This window comes from Octopus sinensis, linkage group LG2, assembly GCF_006345805.1.
Source record: "Octopus sinensis linkage group LG2, ASM634580v1, whole genome shotgun sequence".
Classification (NCBI taxonomy): Eukaryota; Metazoa; Mollusca; class Cephalopoda; order Octopoda; family Octopodidae; genus Octopus; species Octopus sinensis.
In genome coordinates, this window is record NC_042998.1 from 112328693 (window position 1) to 112349982 (window position 21290).

The window sequence follows — 21290 nt, forward strand, 5'->3', positions numbered from 1 at the left end:
GTACGGGTACACAGATTTTACAACAAAAAACAATGCAGTAACAAAAAAATTTAAATAATGAAAAACTCTCCAATTGTGAGGGTGTCTCTGAAGGGTACCCATAGAAACCACTAAAAACACCATCACCCTGACTCTTTAAACAAGCACCCTTCCCATCCAGTACTCCTCCAATCTAAAAGTGCATGCTCAAAACAAGCTCGTTCACTCGAACCATACTCTCTGCTCACATCAATCTTTCAATGAATTTGCTAGAAGACAACACTTCTCTCCTCACTCTCAGATTTTCTTTTCAAGTGAAACATAAACAAGTCGATGAGGTTTTGATCAAAAAGGTGTGTGTCTCAGTTTCGCCCACTACGCAGTCTCTTTCCCTGACAGATAAACATTGCCTTCTCTTCTTGACCAACAGAATGCGGCTAGGGTGATCGTCAGAATGGACTCAGCTTACAGTTATGTCCGTACCACACACGTAACAGTAGCTGCTCCACATAAACACATAGGTCAGCAATATTCGGGCACTGGACGAACGCGTGCAGAACCAAGTGGCCAGGCTGCCGGCACTATCGTGCCTATTGAGTTTCTTAAAAGCAATGCCTCTCGTTAACATTGCTAGCCCTAGTATTTCTGGAAGTTATCCTAGGCCCTGAATCAAAGGTCCTTCGGAACAGGCTAGCCAGTTGATTTCGTCCTCACCCAAAGTTTCCTTTAGAACGTCATCGCACATTTCCGCCACTAATCTGGTGTCGTCAGGCTCTGAGCGACTGGCGAACTTTCAGTGTTAGAAGTCTTGTCTTGTTCTCCACTTAACTTAGGCCTACGGATTTGTCAAAGAGACCAGTTGGGGGAAAAGTATCTAATAAATGGTGACTGCACCTGTTCATCGTCAAAGAAAAGCTTGAGATGCCGTAGCCTCAGTGCATGTTTGTGCATAGTCCTTTCTTCCCTCAATGGGTATTGACGAAAAATCTATTCAGACTTGAAATGGGGCAAAGCACAATGATAAGGCTGTAACAGATAACGGCGGCAATGCAGACGTTCGCCAACTCCGCCCTACCTTTCACGGATAGCTTCCACTCAGTCTTTTTCCTCGTCCCAGTTCTTCTACACTTGAAGGTCTTGATCAAACCAGACCGCGAGCAAATTAACCGGTCCGTCTAATGTCCTACAGCGTAGTTTGGTAGCATGGACCTGCTCCCGTAGGTGCTGAGCTGCAGAACCACTGACTTGGTCAATTTTTGCTCTTGTCACCACATCGTATTCCTTTGAAGCAATGTCGATCACACTGATATTTTGGTGTCCAACAGCTTTATGGTGACGTCTGTCGCATACACTGACATATTTTCCACATCATATTTTGTGCAGAATGCCTCTCAAAGTCACACGTTTCCACAGCAATGGTTCTACGGTTAATGCATACAGAAGAGAGGAGAATGGATAACATTGGTGGACCGAGTGCATGATGTTGAACGTTTCCGATAGGTGGTTATTTACCCTGGTCATTGAGTAGACGTTGCTATACATTGCAGCGATCCAGCACCTAAAAATGAGAGGATGAAATGCAAAGTCGACCACGGCGGAATTTGAACTCAGAACGTAAACACAGACGAAATACCTATTTCTTTACTACCCGCAAGGGGCTAAACACAGAGGGGACAAACAAGGACAGATACACGGATTAAGTCGATTACATCGATCCCAGTGCGTAACTGGTACTTATTTAATCGACCGGGAAAGGATGAAAGGCAAAGTCGACCTCGGCGGAATTTGAACTCAGAACGTAAAAACAGACGGCGTGCTAACGATTCTGCCAGCCCACCGCTTGGGTTTGTTTTAATAATATTACTGAAAATATAGTGTTCGTGGAACATATGCAAATCAATTCACAAACTAATGAGCTTATACGCATAAATGCGCACGCGCGCGCGTGTATGTGTGTGTATAGCAACAGGTGAAACAAATATTTTATTTTACTTCTGTAGCAAACAAAACCTTAACCCTATGCCAAAAATTAGTAAAAACTTTATCGAAGACATGCATGGTTAAGACCACTTCTTGAATTTTGTTTACGTATTTTACGAGAAACTTAACACATGTGTTGACAATTTTGTAATGGAATGCTTACCAACTCCACCCTTTCGGGAACTGCCAACAGGAAAGAAAGGACAGTCATTTTAACTATTTAGCACTCATGTTACCCTCTTGCTGGCTCAACGTAAATGACCCATATGTTTGGAAATTGGGCAGGGAATAGTGAGAAACGGAAACACTGTAGTAGAGTACAGTTGTAGTACTGTTTGAATATCTACACTTATAGTTTGTTTTGTAGGAAGCGCGCAGAATAAATCAAATCTATTTATATCATTTATTACAGACCCGATATTTTTCTTGACCGATAAAATAGAAGCTTAAAATTACACCTGTGTGTGTGTGTGTGTGTGCGTGTCGAAACATATAACACCATAAGGTACGCGCGCTACGTGCGCTGCAATCTAAACAAGCTTAGAAAAAAATACTGCTCGCATTTTGATAGTGACCTACTTCTGTCGGCTGTTTCCTCTACAGACAACTGTCGACTCACAATTCATTGTCGAGTTATATCTGCTTTAGTTATTACATCCTCTCGTATTCAACCTTCTCTGACCGCATTGCACGTTCCTCAAGACATTACAGAATTGTTATTAAATCTCTAACGGTATTTCATTGAAGGCTATACTAAATTACCTTTGCAAAACTCGCTACCATCACTTCTTATTCGTACTCATTCCGCTACTAAATCTTCCTTGTCAGTACATTCGTAAACCGACACTGGATGCAGTACTCCAGTATGACAATGGTCATAATAGCTAAAGAACTGGTGTTTTCTTTAATATTTTGGCAAAGATGTCATAAGATATTGAATCCGGTTCTTCCTCACTTATTTCAGTTAGCGAAGGAAACAATGACTCACTGAATATAAGCATGCTTTTATTCTCTAATGAAATCTGACAAATTCTCAAACAATTGGTCGGATTTCATCAGTGAATCTTTCCTGTCTACACGTCCATTAACTATTGTGGTATCGATTTCCTTTATAACCTGTGATCGGTCGATACTATCGCTGATGTGTCTTATACAGCGGTGAGGATATGAAATATTGCTTTCACGACTGAGCGAACACATAGGTGTCGAGATTGAAACCCGTTCTAACTTGCGTTGAACTTATTGTGGAAATCTGTTCTCGTTCATAGTGAATCGAGTTGAATAGAGAAAGAGCATAAAATATTACAGATAGTAAAACTGCACATTATCAAATGTTCTCAGAAGCTAAGTAATAACCATTGTCATGACAGTATGAAAACTGATTAGAAACAATAAAACGGCATTTATTGCAGTTCCTAAACGTTTACCACCACGAACCTTTTTTTTTTTTTTTTTGTAGTAAACCAACCTTATGCAGTCTTTTGTCGAATGTGTAAATAGATATGAACGTGAAGCGTTTTTGATTCGTCGGTAAATGTTTTCAGCTTTTATTTGCAGCAAACCTAAGGCTATTGTAAAACATTTCTATCTAATAAAACATTTGAAGAGTAAAAGATTTCACTATATTTTCAACATTTTATACTGCAACTCAAAAATCGGGGACTGCTACCGTAGCATATAAAACTATAATTTGTCATCGTTCAATATGTGTTATATCTGAAAGCAGAAATGTCTGTCCTATATTAAATGTTAATGACAGTAGGTGGAGACGTATAACAGGTAAAGCCGACTAAACTAAGATAATTGGTGAGTCACATTAAATCCCTGAGTAATTATCAAAGTATCTTTTTGTGGTAGGATAATTACATTTCATGTAGTAAGATAATTACATTTCAAGCTTAGATAACTTCGTTGTATAGGATTCCGCGTGTGTATGAGCGTGTGAAGTTTAGCATTGATGTCATTTCGTTACATCGCTAAAATATTTTCTTACAAAATATCAGAATTTATCTGAAGTTCTGAGACTTCTGGAAAATAGGTTAGATTCAAAATTAAAGCTCAATTAGTTTATAACGTTTTAAAAAGTCAACTTGATGAAATTTTCTTCCTTCACAAAATGTTTCAAGTGAAATGCAGCCAAGAGTGAAATTTATATTATTGTTTTCAACGTGGATAGAAAAGTGAAGCAGAACTGGAAATAGTTAATTAGGAAAAGCGCTATGGCCTGGGAGGATAATCAAAACACTTGCACAAAAATACTAATCTCGTAAGAGTACATTTTCTGTATGAAGTAATATGGAGACTAAAACATTTTCTGCGAAGAGATGCACAGTTTCGAACTGAAGTGTTCTTCATCAGAATATACTGAAATTTATGGTATGATCAAAGCATTTAATGTTAGAAAGAAAAGAAAAATACAAACATCCTAAATTCTTATAGCTTTCCAAATACTTCAACATATATCACCCTAATGACCTAAAATTCTTAAAGAACATAATAGATTTAATGGAAAAGAAAAACAATTTTCAATCTCTTGTATGTAGACCGGTTTAACAACATCTGCTTAGTGCCATTCTTCACGCCATTTTAACTGTCTGTTGTACAATGGCTGCTATATGACAACTGCTTATGAAAACTTTTGATCTCTATGTATGTCATGTCTATAATTGATGCCTTCCTTTGGAAAGTCAACACCGTTTCCCACCATATGAAAATCATTAACCCCTGTCTATAGAATACTTTCTGTTTTCAACTTCTTGCTTTTCTTCCAGTCTCACTTCTCTTTTTTTTTGTATTCGTTCTAAACACCAATTTAGTAAATAGCTTGGTAACTGGCTTTTGATGTGAGAGAAAGCTGCTGAGTTTCCTTACGCCGAGGTTATATAAAACGTGTGCGTTTAAAACAAATTAAAAGTATCTGCTGGAATTGTATATTTATACTATTGCAATACAAAGATCTGATTTATGACATTGAACTGACTTGGAGACATTACTGCTGTTGCCGTCTTCGTCCTAGTTAATAATAATGATAATAATAATGATAATAATAGTAACAATAATAATAATAATAATAATAATAATAATAATAATAATAATAATCATTTCTACTATAGGCACAAGGCCTGAAATTTGGGGGGAGAGGTCTAGTCGATTAAATCGACCCCAGTGATTCACTTAAAGGATGAAAGGTAAAGTCGATCTCAGCGGAAATAATAATATTAGTCATAATGATAATAATAATGTTTCAAATTATGGGCAGAAAGGCAGTAATTTTTTTTTGCATGGGGGGGGGGGAGTGGGTAAGTCGATTACATCGATCCCAGTACTTGACTGGTACTTTATTTTATCGACATCGTGAGGATGAAAGGCGAAGTTGACCTCGACAGGGTTCTTTCTCAAAACGTGATGAGTGGAAAGAAATGCTGCAAAACATTTTTGTCAGAAGCTCTAAAGATTCCGCTAAACCACCATCCTGAATAAGAATATTCCTTTCAACTATAGTCCTGAACCTAGAGTGAAGGCGCGTGGCTTAGCGGTTTGGGTATTTGGTTTACAATCGCAAAGGTCGTGAGTTCAATTTCTGGCGACACATTGTATCCTTGAGCAAGACACGTTGCTTCAGTCCACTCAGCTGGCAAAATGAAGGGTACCTGTATTTCAAAGGGCCGGCCTTGTCACACTGTGTCACGCTGAATCTCCACGAGAACTACGTTAAGGGTACACGTGTCCGTGGAGTGCTCAGCCACATTCAGGTTAATTTCATGAGCAGGCTGTTTTGTTGATCAGATCAACTGAAACCCTCGTCGTAACCGACGGAGTGCTACACACTCAGCATTCAAATTTTAATAGAGTTAAGCCAATTACAGCAACCCCAGCGTTATTTCATCAAACCTGAAAGAAGGACAGATAAAATCGACCTCGACAGAATTTGAGCTCAGATCATAAAGACAGATTATATACCGTTAAGCATTTTGACCGACGTGCTAACGATTCTGCCAGTTCGCCGTCTTAATAAGAGTATCTTTGCGGCATTTCATCCGTTTTTGCTTTCTAAGTTCAAATTCCACTGAGGTCGACTTTGCCTTTCATTCTTTCGGGGGTCGATGAAATAAGTACCAGTCAAACACTAGGGTCAATGTAATCGACTAGCTCCTTCCCCAGAATTGCAGACCTTGTGCCTCTAGTAAGATAGAGATTATTATGAATATTTCTTACATGGCACAACATCAGAAATTGTAAGTTGTATAGACTGTTAACAGTCAACCTCAGTACTTTGGTACTTTACTCTGTACCTTACTTGAAGATGACAATTTTATGAGTTCTGTCTTTATGCTCCTCTTCTAATTTCTTCCGCTTCTTGTCTCTTGTAAACTTCGAAGATTCATTCCAACTTCTTTTGATGTGTTGGTATAGATTTTTTTTATTCAACTGTTGTACCAACTTTTATATCTCTTATCCCCCCACTGTCCTATTCCCTCTCTCTACTAAGATTTCCCCTTTGCCCTCCCCAGCTTTTGTACCACTACTCTGTTTTCCATTTCCCTCGCGATACATCTAATAGAATTCTTCAAAAGATATCGATGATTTCATTGTCAGAGTTTGCCCAGAGAGATGCAACTAAACATACGCATACACACTTACACTACCCTTATCATACATACATAAGATAATTAAATACATGCATACATGTAACATATGCATACACTGAAAAGTAAATACAAGCATACAATTATACATATAAATATAAACAAAGAAAAAAATGCATATATCTGTGTGCATACATAGATAACGCACTCAATATATACAGTATATATTCACTTACATTATACGCATATATTATGATGCGCACATATATACAAACATATCTATCTAAATATATGTTGGTCTACAAATATATGTGTACATAACATACACGCACACTCATACATACATATATACATATATGCATACGTGTGTGTATGTATAAATGTTACTTTTAAATAAGACACAACCTCGCATTGTTGATCAGAGAATGTTGTTTGCTTTTCTCTCGTCTTCTGTTTTTACATAAAATACTACCTATACCAATACCCTATTATCACCATTTGTACGGCCGTTCTCTCTCTCTCTCTCTCTTCTCTCTCTCTCTCTCTCTCTCTCTCTCTCTCTCTCTCTCTCTCTCTCTCCCTCTGTGTGAGGGGTTGAACACGTTTTGGTTGACTTCACTTTTTTGGTCTTCTTCGTGGTTGTTTGATTTTACATAGATAATCTTATTTCATCTCTTTGAAATATTGATAATGGTTGACTTTCGGCTATTAAATTAACATTTTGTTTGTGAAAAAAAAGTTATATAAAGATAATCTGATAATTTACTGATCGTTTCTGAATATTTCAATATATTGCAGTGGTGCATTAGGTAAGAAGACTGAGGTAACAGTAAAACCGTGTTGCTTCACCTTCCATAGGTAATCAACCGAAGGTCGAGTTTTCAAACCTTGTTTGCTTCATATACTTCCCACCGCTGTATTGTTAGGAGAAATTTCTCATTTGCATATATATATATTATATATATATATATATATATATATATATATATATATATATATATATATATATATATATATATATATATATACAGTACTTTCAATATTATCATTTCAGCTCCGATCGATAACTATATTCATTTAGTTACAGTAATAGGATGGATGGATAAACAAATATAGATAGATATAAAGATAGTTATAGATAAATAGATAGATATCGATAAAGAAACAGAAAGGATGCTGTGAAAAAGAACTATATAGTAAAGTGGCATATATTAGAGATACGTAGATGTAGGGTGGCAGTTGCTTCAGGCAATATGACTTATGTGAAAATATAGTTGCAAAATGGATCTTTAGATCATTAGATAAACAATTTCTAAACAATATACTCTTATACACCTTCTCTACAAATTGTCTCAGATATATGAATATTTCTCAAAAGTATCTAAAATATTGAGCGTATCTCTTATATTTTGGTTGATAGTATTGGCGCAGAGCCATGATTCTGACGACTGAGATCGGTCGATTGAATCAGCACCAGTAAATCACTGGAACATAACGTCGACCTCGGTTTGCTTTGAACTCAGAACGTCTAAAGCTAAAACTAAATACCGAGAGACATTTTCTGTTTTTCTAGTGATTGTCAACCCACCGAAGACACTCGAATGTGATATTTCATATTCTCCAGTCGCAAGGTCTAGTGACACATCATTGATCTGTCTCTCCTTCGAGAACTACGAGGTGCTGGCTCTGAAGCCGAAAGTCGGTGGTGTCACAGCACCATCGAACCCAGAGCTTCATTTGTGCGGCAGCCACAACAGCTGCGCCTGCCAGTTTCAGATTAACCTTCTTGCATATCAGTTAAGCTGATGTGCAGGTGGACAGAACCTTTATATATATACACACTTTAGACTCGCTCGCCCCATTCACACACTCACACACTCACACACGCGACTTAGTTCATTGAGGTTACCATTACCTTTACCGTTATTATTATCTCCCTTTCATTCAACTTCTTATTTTCAGTCATCGTGCCATGTTGGACCGTTGAACTCTGCACATTTTTTTCTCTTTCCTTTATTTTCATTCTCTCTCCATTTTTCCCCTCTGAATCCTGTAATCCTTTTTGTCGAAGAGCGTAGACTCGAAACGTAAAAGATTTTCCCATTTTCCCCCAGCGTTAAACTAATACACCAGTTTGTTGCTCCTGCACCTGTCTTATATCCACACTATTGGTAAATGTCTTGTCATTCTTTAAACGTACGCTAAAGTAATTGTCATACTTTAACATTTATATGCATGTATATATTTTATCTTTCACAGAATGATGATTGTTGCAACATCCCATCAAAACTCTTGCTCCAATATGCAGAAGTTGGCACGAAGACGTGTACGGTTACATCTCCGTAGACTCAGGCATCGTGAATATTCTAAACTGCGTACACTTGTACCATCAGTGGCTAACAACAACAAAGTTTCTAAAGTAAGTACTTGAAGACATAATTCTAAAAATTATTTGACCTCTATATTCCTCTACTAGTATTTTACAACCACAAAATGCATCTGCTAATCAAATCCAGTTATTAATCAAATTGTATTCTAATTTATACTGTTGGTATTCGTAATTGGTAATCGTAAGAAGAATAGCATAAATGTCGGACATGATTTCTTCTCACTATTAGATCTCGAGCAATGAGATCTTGTATGTGGTTCTTGGATCTGATAAATGTAGCTTCCAATTCTCCTTTAAACTACACCCAACTGCTTTGGAGGAGCTAAGAACGCATTGGATAATGTAGTTCTTGACATACTTCTATCTGGTTGATTTGCCTCATAAGTTGCTCAAGCAAGACTAACCAACAACAACAACTGATAAGTCTTGGTGGGTTCGATAGAACTAATAATGGCAGCATGTGTTCATTGTTGTAGTTACTGTTGCATATCTAACACAATACCCTAACGCAATACAGTATGCCTGTATTAGTACTAGAGTAAGAAGTCTGTAAAACTTTAGGTTTCATGGGGCTGAATCAAACTGTTTTAAATAATATATGTAACTCCTACTAAAGGTGCTGAGTGCCTCTTTCCTTTGTCCACTCACCCGTTTACTCTAAATTATTGGTCAACCTGAGATTGTGAATCTATATGAGTACGAATTGAACTCCTTAACTGATCAACCAAAACTTGTTTTTCTTACATTGAAGTCTTTGATAGGTGGTATGGAATTGTTTGAATTGACTTAGTATAACTATTAAGGTCCTAAAAGGAAAATGACCGACTCGTCTCCAGAAAAATTTGAAATCACAATATAGAGGGACAAAACAAAAGAATATAACAACACTCAAAATAAATTAAATTTCGCTGATGAGGTCTAATAACACCGAAACGTCCAGTGTTGTTACTGTACAGCCAAAGATTGGACTCACTCCCAAGTGCGCTGTCTTTTTGATATATGTTAATTTAAATTCCACTTTTTTTCTAACTGGTGTTTTGGACCAGAATTAATTTCAATTAATTTAAATTTCATAGTTTACATTAGCACCAACCGTACTATTTCATGTGGAGAAATTAACATTATCAGTATGTCTTCTTCTACATGTTGTTGCATGAACAAAATATATTCTTTTGTATTCAATGAAAAACTGACTTATTAATGTAACCATAAGTTCTCTCTCTAACACTAAACCTAATTTTGCACTGCCTGATTTACTTCTCCGGCCTCTCGGTACATTGTTGACTACTTTATCTATCTTTACTCTCAATCAACGTACCACATAATCAATTTACAAGAGTCTGTCTCATCCTCTCAACCTCCCACCAGTTTTGGAAGTTCTGAAAATGGTAGGGTCATCGGTGCTGCACTTCCTCCTCTGACTAAGCCATTAAAAGAAGCAACTCATCTAGCCTTTTGCTCTTAGTATTTTCTTCAATCAATGTCTTTCCTCATATCTGAACTTCCTTTCTAATCATGGTCCAAACCCAACACTTTTCCCCCCATCAGATTCTAATAATGTATAAAACCATGTTTATTTCTACATTTTGTTTTAGGTGACAGTGATAGAAGAAGCTATTAAGTATATTGATTCCCTGCACAAGGCTTTGGTGGAACGTTTGCAGAATGTTCGACGTAAGTATTCTCGTATTTCAGTGCAAGACATTACGTTAAGTCAATTAGCCTCAATTTAATTAAGACATTTCTAATATTTTCTACGTTATGCAATACGACATATTGCCATATGGAGTATAAAGCCAACTGATCGTGTTCTTAACATGCATATTAATGAATTTTTGCTTCTTAAGACGGTTCATATTGATTTCTACTATAAGCACAAGGCCTCGAATTTGAGAGAGGAGGAAAAAAGATTATAGCATTCAGAACAGTCACATAATAATCTTGTTGACTGAAATTGTAATAATGTCCACGTCTTCTTGAAAGGACATTAATAATGTATGATAATTGAAAATGTTTCGGATGGGATTAGCACCCGAATTGCTGGCTCAGCTTATGAAGAGTATCGTTCATACTCAACTGCTTTCACCGGATGAGTAAATAGAATAATTATGTAGCAATTGAGAATATTAAAATCATCGAGCTCTAGTCTAAACGTCTGATAATATTTAAATATTTTGGCATTACATCCTCTGTGTATATTCCATTGAGATCAAATGTAGAGGCAATTTTAATCGACAATTGGCTCCAAAATATGTAGTATTTTGCTAATATTAGAAAAGAATAAGTTGGTGACAATTAAACAGCTTTATAATGGTAAAGTAGTAAAAGTTGAATGGTGCACACTCGTACTTACGTACATACATACATATTTACATAACCGAAAGCAATGTTCAAAGAAAACAATGGATATAATCGAATTTGATCAATAATAAAACGAGGTGATACGCATCCTCTCACCAACCATCAGCTTCCATTGGCCACCAAGGAGGAGTCAAATGGCTGACTGGCTGGTTGATATAGCAGATTCTTATTTGTAATGATTCTGTGTTCATAGTACTAGGTAACCATAGAAATAAAGTTGAATGAACGGGTAGGGGTTCAAATGTGAACAATACACCTATTGTTACATTCATGGAACAACTATTGTTTCAGTTCTTCCTCTAACTGTTTTTACTTGTTTTGTTTGTTTGTCTTTTATTGTTTTTTTAAATATTTTTCTTACTCATGTTTTTTTTTAAATTTCATTAATTTCTTTTGTAAATAATTTTGAAGCAGCACAAATGATATCGTAGTATTTTGAGTCAATAAGAAAATTGCGGTGGAGGTATTATTGGTGGTGGGGGTGGGGGTGTCAATGATGGTGGTGGTGATGGTGACGATGGTTCTGTTTAAGAGTGGCGGTAGGGGTGATGATGTTTGATGGATGAGCATAAAAAAGAAAAACAAAAGGTTATGCATTTAAAAGAAATGAAAAAATCTACGTATAGAATATAGAAGGGACATTATTTAAATAATATCAATTCGAGGCATACATTAATAGGTATATAAGAAAATAACAATATAATTAAAAAGAATATAGTAGTTTTATTTATTTACTTATTTATTAGAATGGTAACTTGAATAAATAACTGGAAATTACAGGTTTAAAGGTTTTCAACTTTATTCCATTACGTTGTGTCTTCTGATCGGTTTCGAGGCTTTTGTCTTTCTCCTTGTTGCTGCGTGTTCTCTGTCAATAAGGAGTAGAAGTAGAGAATCATGGTCTTTAATGTATGTGTAAAAAGAGGGACAGTACCCACCCACTACTGTGCGGATGGATGGAAGGGTTGGAAATAAGCACGATAGGTAAGTATTAAGTGGTGAAGGGACAGGCAAATAAATATCAGGCAATCCCTTCCACATTTTCCCCTATCAATTTTTTACTCCTTTACTCGTCTCTCTCTGGTTCCACTTTGGTCCGCTACCTACCACACACACACGCACACACACGCACGCATACACACACACACGCACACACACACACACACACAACACAACACACACGTATGTCTGTGTGTATTCGAGATACTTGTTGCTGTATCCTATCTGCGGGCCCGTCAAGAAATATTTCATATTGCGACCTAGATTTGTACAGGACTTTATATTTATTTTTCATTTTATCGTTCTTGTTAGTTTATTTCGTTTCTTTTTTCTTTCATAATTTAATATTTCATAAATCCCTCAACATCTATTGCGCAACATTAACTGTATCATGGAACAATATTGGTTCGATCGCATATGCTCTGATATATATGCAGGTGTGGATTTTTATATAAAGAAGAAACTTCTCTGGCATTAGCCCTGATTAAGGCACCCTACTTTTGCAGCGGTGTGGCCACGCTGCTTAACTTTAACTAATACGAAATTTTTCCTAATGCCCTTGCCAGAGCTTATAGAATGAGTTTCCAGATTCAAAGAATAACTGATACTTGATTATTTTTCCCTCAACCTTCTTCATATCACGTAACATTATGCTAAGCTATGTAACATCAGGTTCACTTAACCTCTTCCCCTATCACCGTGAGCTTCATTCTAATATCTTTCATATAACTATTTTACGCAATTTATGCATTATTATTTTCTCCTATTTTTTTCCTTTCTACCTCATTTTCTCATCACACTTCGCGTACGATTCCGTGGCTGAAATGACAGTGTGTATTTACAACTTTTCATGTCATGCTTGCGTTTGTGTGTATGTGTATATAGTTGTTCATGTGTGCGCAAATGTACGTACGAATGTATATTGATAGGTATACATTTATTTACAACTCCCAAGATATACACATATGTGCGTGTGTGCGTGTTGTGTATGTGTGTATGTACGAGAGAGAGCATGTGTTTCCATGTTGTAGGGAAACGTGTATATTCATTCGTTTATTTCATTAGATCGACGTTTTTTTGTTACCTCCATTATCAATAGAACCTTGTAAGTTATGTTCTTTGATTTGCAAATTTATAGCAGTATTCTCTTTTGATTTATAAGCTTATTTCATGTCAATAAAGCGATACCAGGTGAGCCAATGAGGTGTGTGTACCATCTTGCACTCTGCGTTTGTAATTATCAGTGTTGATTTAGCCATGCAGGTCTTCAAAAACTTGCAAACTATTCACGAATGTCTAATAGTTAAAGGCTCAGCCATTAAATCACACATACAACATACACACACGCATATAAATGCATATATATATATATATATATATATATATATATATATATATATATATATATATATATATATATATATATATATATTGTGAACGTGATGGATGAGAACAAAAGGTAAAAATACAACACAGGAGGGACAAATTTTTAACAAAGTGTTAATTTAACAGTTAAAAAGGAAGGAAAGAGTTTCATACACATTCATGCATATATATATATATATAATATTTAATTTTGCTACCTCTTTGTTATGTCCCTATCATAATTGTAATCCCTCTCTCTCTCTCTCTCTCTCTCTCTCTCTCTCTCTCTCTCTCTCTCTCAACCTAGTTCGTGTGTGATTTTGCTTGTAAATGTCTTTGGAAGGAAAAAGAGACAGCAACCTGACACTTATGTGTTATTGTACCCACTTCAGCTGCAGTAGTAATAGAATTACATTCAGTATGCAGATGGGGAGCTGTGGTGAAGTATGATGTCACACTGGTGTAAAAGTGGTGATGATCGTGGTAGTATTAAAGAAGATAATGGTGTTGATTGTAGTAGTAGTGGAGCTGATGGTAGTTGTGGTGGAGAGTGGTGATTGAGAGGGGTAGTGTTACAGCAGTTTTATACCCTGCACTATTTTACCTATAACACAATACCACGTGCTACACTATACTTCATTCTACAGAGTCAGTTGATCTGCTACAAATACCACCTGAATTTCTTCAAAATGTCACCCTACTGTCTTAAACATGGAACGCATAATGGTCACTGGATTTCTAAATATTGGCGAAAACAAGATGGTCATGATTGAAACACTTTTGAATATAGGTCATATTCATTGAGAGCTGACATGGTACCAGAACAACAACAACAAATTGCGTTTCACTACATTACTACGGCAACGGAGCCTTTGTGCAATCACTTGATCTGATACTAAGTGCAACTAAATCTCCTTCATCACACCTTTCTGTCTTAAAGACAGGAAAGGATAATGTAGTCTTAGATACACTTAGCTTTCCGTATTACTTCGCAATCTTTTGCCAGACACACATAAGACTACAACATGTGAAGACTGCTGACACATTTCAGCCTATATTTTATATTAAAAAAACTACTTACAAAATCGACAACAAACCAACTGTCACAATATACAGTCTCTCATTTATTCATTATCTGTCAGTTGATTCTGGGAAAAACAAAGAAACGTTGAGATTGATTGAAGCTAAAAGCTAAGCATGTCCTGCTAGGAATTATTTTGTTTTCCATTAAAATATAAAGCAGTAAAGAAAGTATGCGAGGCATATGATCAATAAATTTAAATGCGTGTGCCGCTTCCTAGATAAAAAAAAAAAAAAAACTACAAACGAAAACAATCTACAGAGTCCTTACTTCAGCAACTAATTTGTGACTGTTACAATCTATTGACCTACCATTTCAGGGGTTTCTGTCTATCCAAACTTCCACAACATCACTGAATGGCATCGAAAGAAATCACATGGGATTCACTGTAAACACTTTCAAAGGTCGTTACTAATTAATATTTAAAACTAATTTACATCTTAATTTACATTTTAAACCAAAACAGAAAATTCGTCACGTCTGTTTCAGTTTACGAAGAAGCTCAGGAACCAATTGCTTGAACGCCCTCTCATAGCATAGATAGCTTCAGTATTGGTTCCAGACATTAAAAGAGACTACAAAATGTATTACCGACCTGTCGTCATCGAGGAAGGAGTCTCATTCATTGTTTTCAGTGACTTAAATCTTTCTTTCTCTCTCTCTCTTTCACCTCTCTCTCTCTCTCTTTCACCTCTCTCTCTCTTTCACCTCTCTCTCTCTTTCACCTCTCTCTCTCTCTCTTTACCTCATCCCTCTCTCTTTTTACCTCCTTCACTCCTCTGTCTCTCTCCCATACTCCTCTCCCCCCTTCTCATTCTCTTCGTATGCGTGTTAGTGTTAGTATGTTGACGAGTTGGCCACTTCAGAGTAGGAGAAAATGGCTTGCAATATTCTTTCCAACTGAGTGAAAATCCCGTTGAAATCAAATTTGTATTTTATCCTTTCGAGGTTGATCTAGTGCCTATATGCAGTGCTGGTTTTCCATTCTTGTCTTTTATAATTTCCTACCTCTCTTACTTTTGAAGTAAAGGTTGACTCCAGCCCGAGTGAGGAATTGACTATGCCAGAATTAATTTCTGAAACATGCTGAATGTCACGGCAGTATCCTTGTGACGCTGTAGAAGTGAAAGCGCCAAGGGTGAATAAGTGTGTCTCTCTCAATATTACACTTAAACACTAGGTCTTTTGCATAAAATAACTTGCACTAATTTCCTTGTCGTGGAATCCTGAAAACTGAAAATGTTTATTTTAACACAGAAAAGCAAAAATTATCAGATATTCAAAAAAGAGATAATTCACAAAGGTACGGGATGAAAGAGAGTATGAGGTGAGGTGAAAAATGATAAATTATGTATAGAAAGAAGAAGCAAACTAGATATAGTTCGGAGGATATAAAGCAAGAAATAAATGGAAAGGAGTTGAAATAAAGAAAAATCTAGGGAAACTAGAATAGAGAATAGCATTAATAAAACATTAGCTTGTGACAAGGAATTGAGAGAGAATAAAGGGGTTTTTTTTCCCAACGATCATAGAAATCAAGGCTGCTCTAGTAACGATGTGTATTTGCTCGTTATGTCTGTGTTTCCATATATTTGTACCTGTGTGGTTATAAGTGTATGTATGTGTGAATGAAAGCCGCATCTGATACACATAGGAATATTATCAATATTTACATCAAATACACAGCGCAGATATATGTATTATCATATATGTATATATAAAGAAAACAAAGAATAAATTTGGCACAACTTTAATATTCGTGACAATTGTTTCTGTACCCCACCGGAAATATTTGCACAATATGTGAGGTTGAGTAGTGGCAACATATCTTTTACCTATGTATGTATAATTTCTTTTGTATATATATATATGTGTGTGATATATATATATATGTGTGTGTGATATATATATATATATATATATATATATATATATATATATATATATATATGTGTGATATATATATATATGTGTGTGATATAAAACAATTGCAGCATGGTAGGTGTTTATAAGCCATTTAAGAAACACACCAAAACCATTAGATTCACTTCAACATTTAAATTTAATTTCTGAAAATATATTCGTCGCTTCGCGACTTGTTCACTAACAAAGTTCTGTGCTGCACATTTAAATTTAAATATTGAAGTGAATCTAATAGTTTTTGTGTGTTTCTTAAATGGCTTATAAACACCTTCCACGCTGCAATTGTTTTCGTTCCAGCACACGATCTCATATCAGGTTACTTGCTATGCAAGTACATCTCCGTAATATATATATATATATACATATATAAAACAACATTATGACCTTGTGGTTAAAAACTTGCATCGTAGCTATGTGGTTTAGACTTCGATACTAGCGTGTGGCAACTTGAACTCCCGTTTCTATAGCTTTGTGCTGACAAATGCCTTGTGAGCAGAATTTGGTAGACAACTGCTAATTTAATTATACCGATAGAGGTTTGTTATTTGTAAGGATGCGCGTTCGTTCTTTCAAATCATTGGAAAAAAAAGAGAACACACAAAAAAATTCACTACATATATCAAATTGCGGTGTTCACGAATTTACATATCTAACGTGTACTCCTGCAAATTCACCTGCTCCCATGACAAAGTTGCGACTTTTAAACTTCAGTATCAACACAGTCTCACACAGTGCAACTAATTAACTTGCCTAGTTACAGATGTTTGTAATTAAAACTGAGATGTAGACTAGCTAACTAAGGGGTATAGGATAGTGTTAGTGAGTTTGTACTTATATATGTATATCTGTATGCGTGAGTATGTAAATATGTATGTATACTTTTATTAAATATATATAAGAAAATATGTTTATGCGCGTGTAAAAACATGTGTACTTATGTATGCTTGCATGTGTGTGGTGTGTGTGTGTGTGTGTGCGTGTGTGTGAGTGTGTGTATAAATATGTATATAAATGTCAATATACACATTTGCATATATGTTTTTATATGTATGCACATGTACTTGCAAAAAATATGCATGGACAAGAGTGGGTGTATGTATAATATATATGTCCATGCATATACTTATATGTATCAATATATACACACACGCATATATAAATGAATGTGTCTATTTAGATGTATATATGTGGGGTGGGGGTTAGCTGTTTGTGTAAATGTATATGCGTGTCTGTATGTAAATATTTGTATAGATATACACGTACACGTATTTACATATATGTTTGTACGTATGTGTGTGTATATCCACATGATATTTGTGTGCGCGTGTGTCTAGATATATTTTAAAAAGCAGCCTCGCCCGCTGGCGGGAACGAACGTGCGACTTTAAAATCGTGTGTTCAACCGCCAAATCGGTAATCTATCGCTACTACATATATTTATGTTTGCATGAGCGTGTGTATGTTACTTGTCAGTGTTGTGAGTAACATGAGCGTGGGGATTAATTGTACAAATACACAAATGAATAAAAATAAGGTGATTAGTTTAATAGGAATGTAAATTGGCGCTTGCCTGTAGCAAAATGACAGAACCACTGTATTTCCGTTTTTCTATCTTGATTCAGCATTACAAATATCCATTGTTAGAAAAGCCTAGAAAACACGCTTTTTATCACACACACGCACACACACACACACACACACACACACACACACACACACATACACACGCAAAATACTAGTTATGGCTTCATTTTACTAGTGGGGGAATAAGGCATAATAAGCAGATTTCTAATGTAGTGACTACAGTTCATTGTACAACAATCCGTTTCTTAATGTTTTCATATTCGAAGAATACTTCTTGGATGACCTAATACACCAAGAATTCTCTCTGTGTATCTTTTGAGGGCGTCTAAAAATATACTTCGCGATACGAGTTCAAATCCCGGTGAGGTCAACTGTCCTTTTCATTCTCTCGAGGTCGATAAAATAAGGCACCGGACATCATGCTTTCATTGGGATGCTGGACTGCCTGGTAAGTGCATGCGTATGACGTCAAAATAATGATGTTGCGTTATTAACTGGACCGACAGGTCAGTTAAGTTGCTTGATTTCTGGTTCATTTAGACGCAACTGGGACGAGGTATCCAGTCTCACCCAGTGTTAGTTTAATGGGAAACTATCCTAGAAGATCAAGCATACATCGCTGCCATCGTATATTACTAGGTCAGCACCGTATTTTAGCCCAGTATTTTGTCAAACCAGATTGAAGCATCTGCTCTTTTGCATGTTGTAGAAGGAGCACGTACCACTGATTTGGTGGTCTATTTGATACCACAACCCCTTGCGTTGAGGACTCGGTAAACTGTGACTGATGACACTAGACATGTGTGAAGCTACAGCATCTAAAAAGATTCCTGGGTGTGAGGTCGCTCTCTCTGTCATTTTTACCACATATTGTCTCGTCGATTAAGCTGATGTCCTGGATCAAATAAACAACAACATCGGACATCTGACGATGTCAAGTGCTACCAGCTTTCTAATGCCTGTTGACGAACTTCCACATTATTTTTGTAAATTGGATTAATGGAGAGAAAGAGTGATAAAGTTCCAACGGAAAGTGAGCTTTGATGAGAATCAAGTAGTTGATTTGTCTTGAAGGGCATTCAGAGATCTCTTGTCTGGTTGTACTATTGGGGGAATTGTCGCAAGGAGCTCTAAGGGTCTCCCCATGAAGACCACAGTATGACGAATCCGTTTTTCACACATTCAGTGTCCAAGCATTACTGACTTGTGAGTTATGATGGCCTTTCTTTCCGAAGAGGGACACAATTTTCTTTTGACTAGTGGCTACAACCAAAGATCTTTTATTCCTACCCACAGCTGAATAAATTGAGACAGTCACTTTTATCCTCGGTCAAGCCTTCGTCCACTTCTATAAGTTCCCTTCCAAGAGGAAGGTAAGGGTGGAGAGGGAGCTGCTGCCTTGTAATGAAATTGTTGAAAGGAGAGTAACAGCGATGAATTTGGCTCGAGTTAATGAGCATACTGTCAGCATACGCCTGAAGGCCGAGGGAAACAGTTATCTGGGCAAACCTACATTAGGTAATGAGGTCCCTTGCATGGCCTAGGGAACCACCCCATCTCTCGTGACTTTCTCATATATGTGTGTCCTGAATTTTTTTCCAGAAGCTCTAACTACTTCCAGCTCTCCATAATAATGATGATTTCAAATTTTAGCACAAGACCAGCAATTTCGAGGAGGGGGTAAGTCATTTGCATCGATCCCAGTTCCCAACTGTTACTTAATTTATTGACCCTGAAAGGATGCAATGCAAAGTAGACCTCGGCGGAATTTGAACTCAGAACATGCAGACGGACGAAATTCCGCTAAGCCTTTTGCCTAGAGTGCTTACGATTCTGCCAGCTCGCCGCCTTAATGATGATGATGATAATAAGTAATTATTATTTCTACTCTTGGCACAAGGCTTTGAAAATTTTGGGGGAAGGAGCTAGTGGATTACATCAACCCCAGTGCGTAACTGGTACTCATTTCATCGACTCCGAAAGGATGAAAGGCAAAATCGACCTCGGCAGAATTTGAACTCAGAACGTAGCAGCAGACGAAATATCGCTTAGCATTTCGCCCGGCGTGATGACGATTCTGGTGCTACCCTAGCTCTTGACTGATACTTTATTTTATCGATTCCGGACTCATAAAAGGCAGAGTTCAATTATACGAAATTTGAACTCGGAATTTTAAATAAAATTTGTAAACAAGCAGATCGAAACCCTTTAACCACTTCTCTGTTTAATCTGTTTTACGTAGCTCCCCACCACTTCTAACCAGCATTTACATTCTTTTTACACCGTTATTTTACCATATGGTTGCTGTTGGTTTGCATACATCGACTTTAAATTACGTTTATGTTTGGCTTAGTAAATTGAAGAGAAAGGGAAGGGCATTCGGTGATTAGTGCGTGTGTGTCTGTGCATCTGTACAGCAGAGAGAGAGAGAGATAGAGAGAGAGAGAGAGAGAGAGAGAGAGAGAGAGAGAGACGAAGGGATAGAACACAACAGAGGCTAAGAATAACACGAAGTGAGAAGGGAAGTGTGTTCTGTGGGAAGAGGCGCTTAAGTGTGATTTTATATTTGTGCGAAAGACGGAGAAAGAGGTAGGTTGGTGGTTAGAAAGTTAGAGATATAGTTGTGTACATGAAGCTTAGAATAATTGTATGCGTATGTGGTTCATGAATGTGTGTGTGTGTTGGTGCATGAGGATTATAATGAAAAGAAAAGAAAAGAGGGCGGTAGTGTTTAGAGAGAGAGAGAAAACATAAAGCTCTAATAGTATGATGGCTGGTTGCAAAACAGCAAAGTCGTTTTTACAAGCTGCCATATGTGTTTCAATGCCAGCTCAATAGTGACAGGTGGTAAAGCTGTGAGAGCAACAGATTGGACTCAAAATGTATACGACACCTCCACCCAGCAACCCCGTCACCACACCAACACCACCCTCATACCGTGTCCCCAGGGCGTGGGAAATAAGCAGCAGATTGTCGGCAGATTTGTTTGTATGTTTTTATTTGTAGCTGATTGCTTACACAGATTCATGGAAACATACCTATA

General features: G+C 36.8%; 1 protein-coding gene across 1 annotated transcript in view; it reads left to right on the plus strand.

Moving 5' to 3' along the window:
• LOC115229687 overlaps positions 1 to 21290 on the plus strand; it is a 42889-nt gene that overhangs the window by 17437 nt on the left and 4162 nt on the right. Inside the window, exons 2-3 of the mRNA XM_029800005.2 lie at positions 8805 to 8964; positions 10530 to 10608. Coding sequence (XP_029655865.1) covers positions 8806 to 8964; positions 10530 to 10608 — 238 coding nt within the window. The 5' untranslated portion in view covers position 8805. The remainder of the gene's footprint in view (positions 1 to 8804; positions 8965 to 10529; positions 10609 to 21290) is intronic.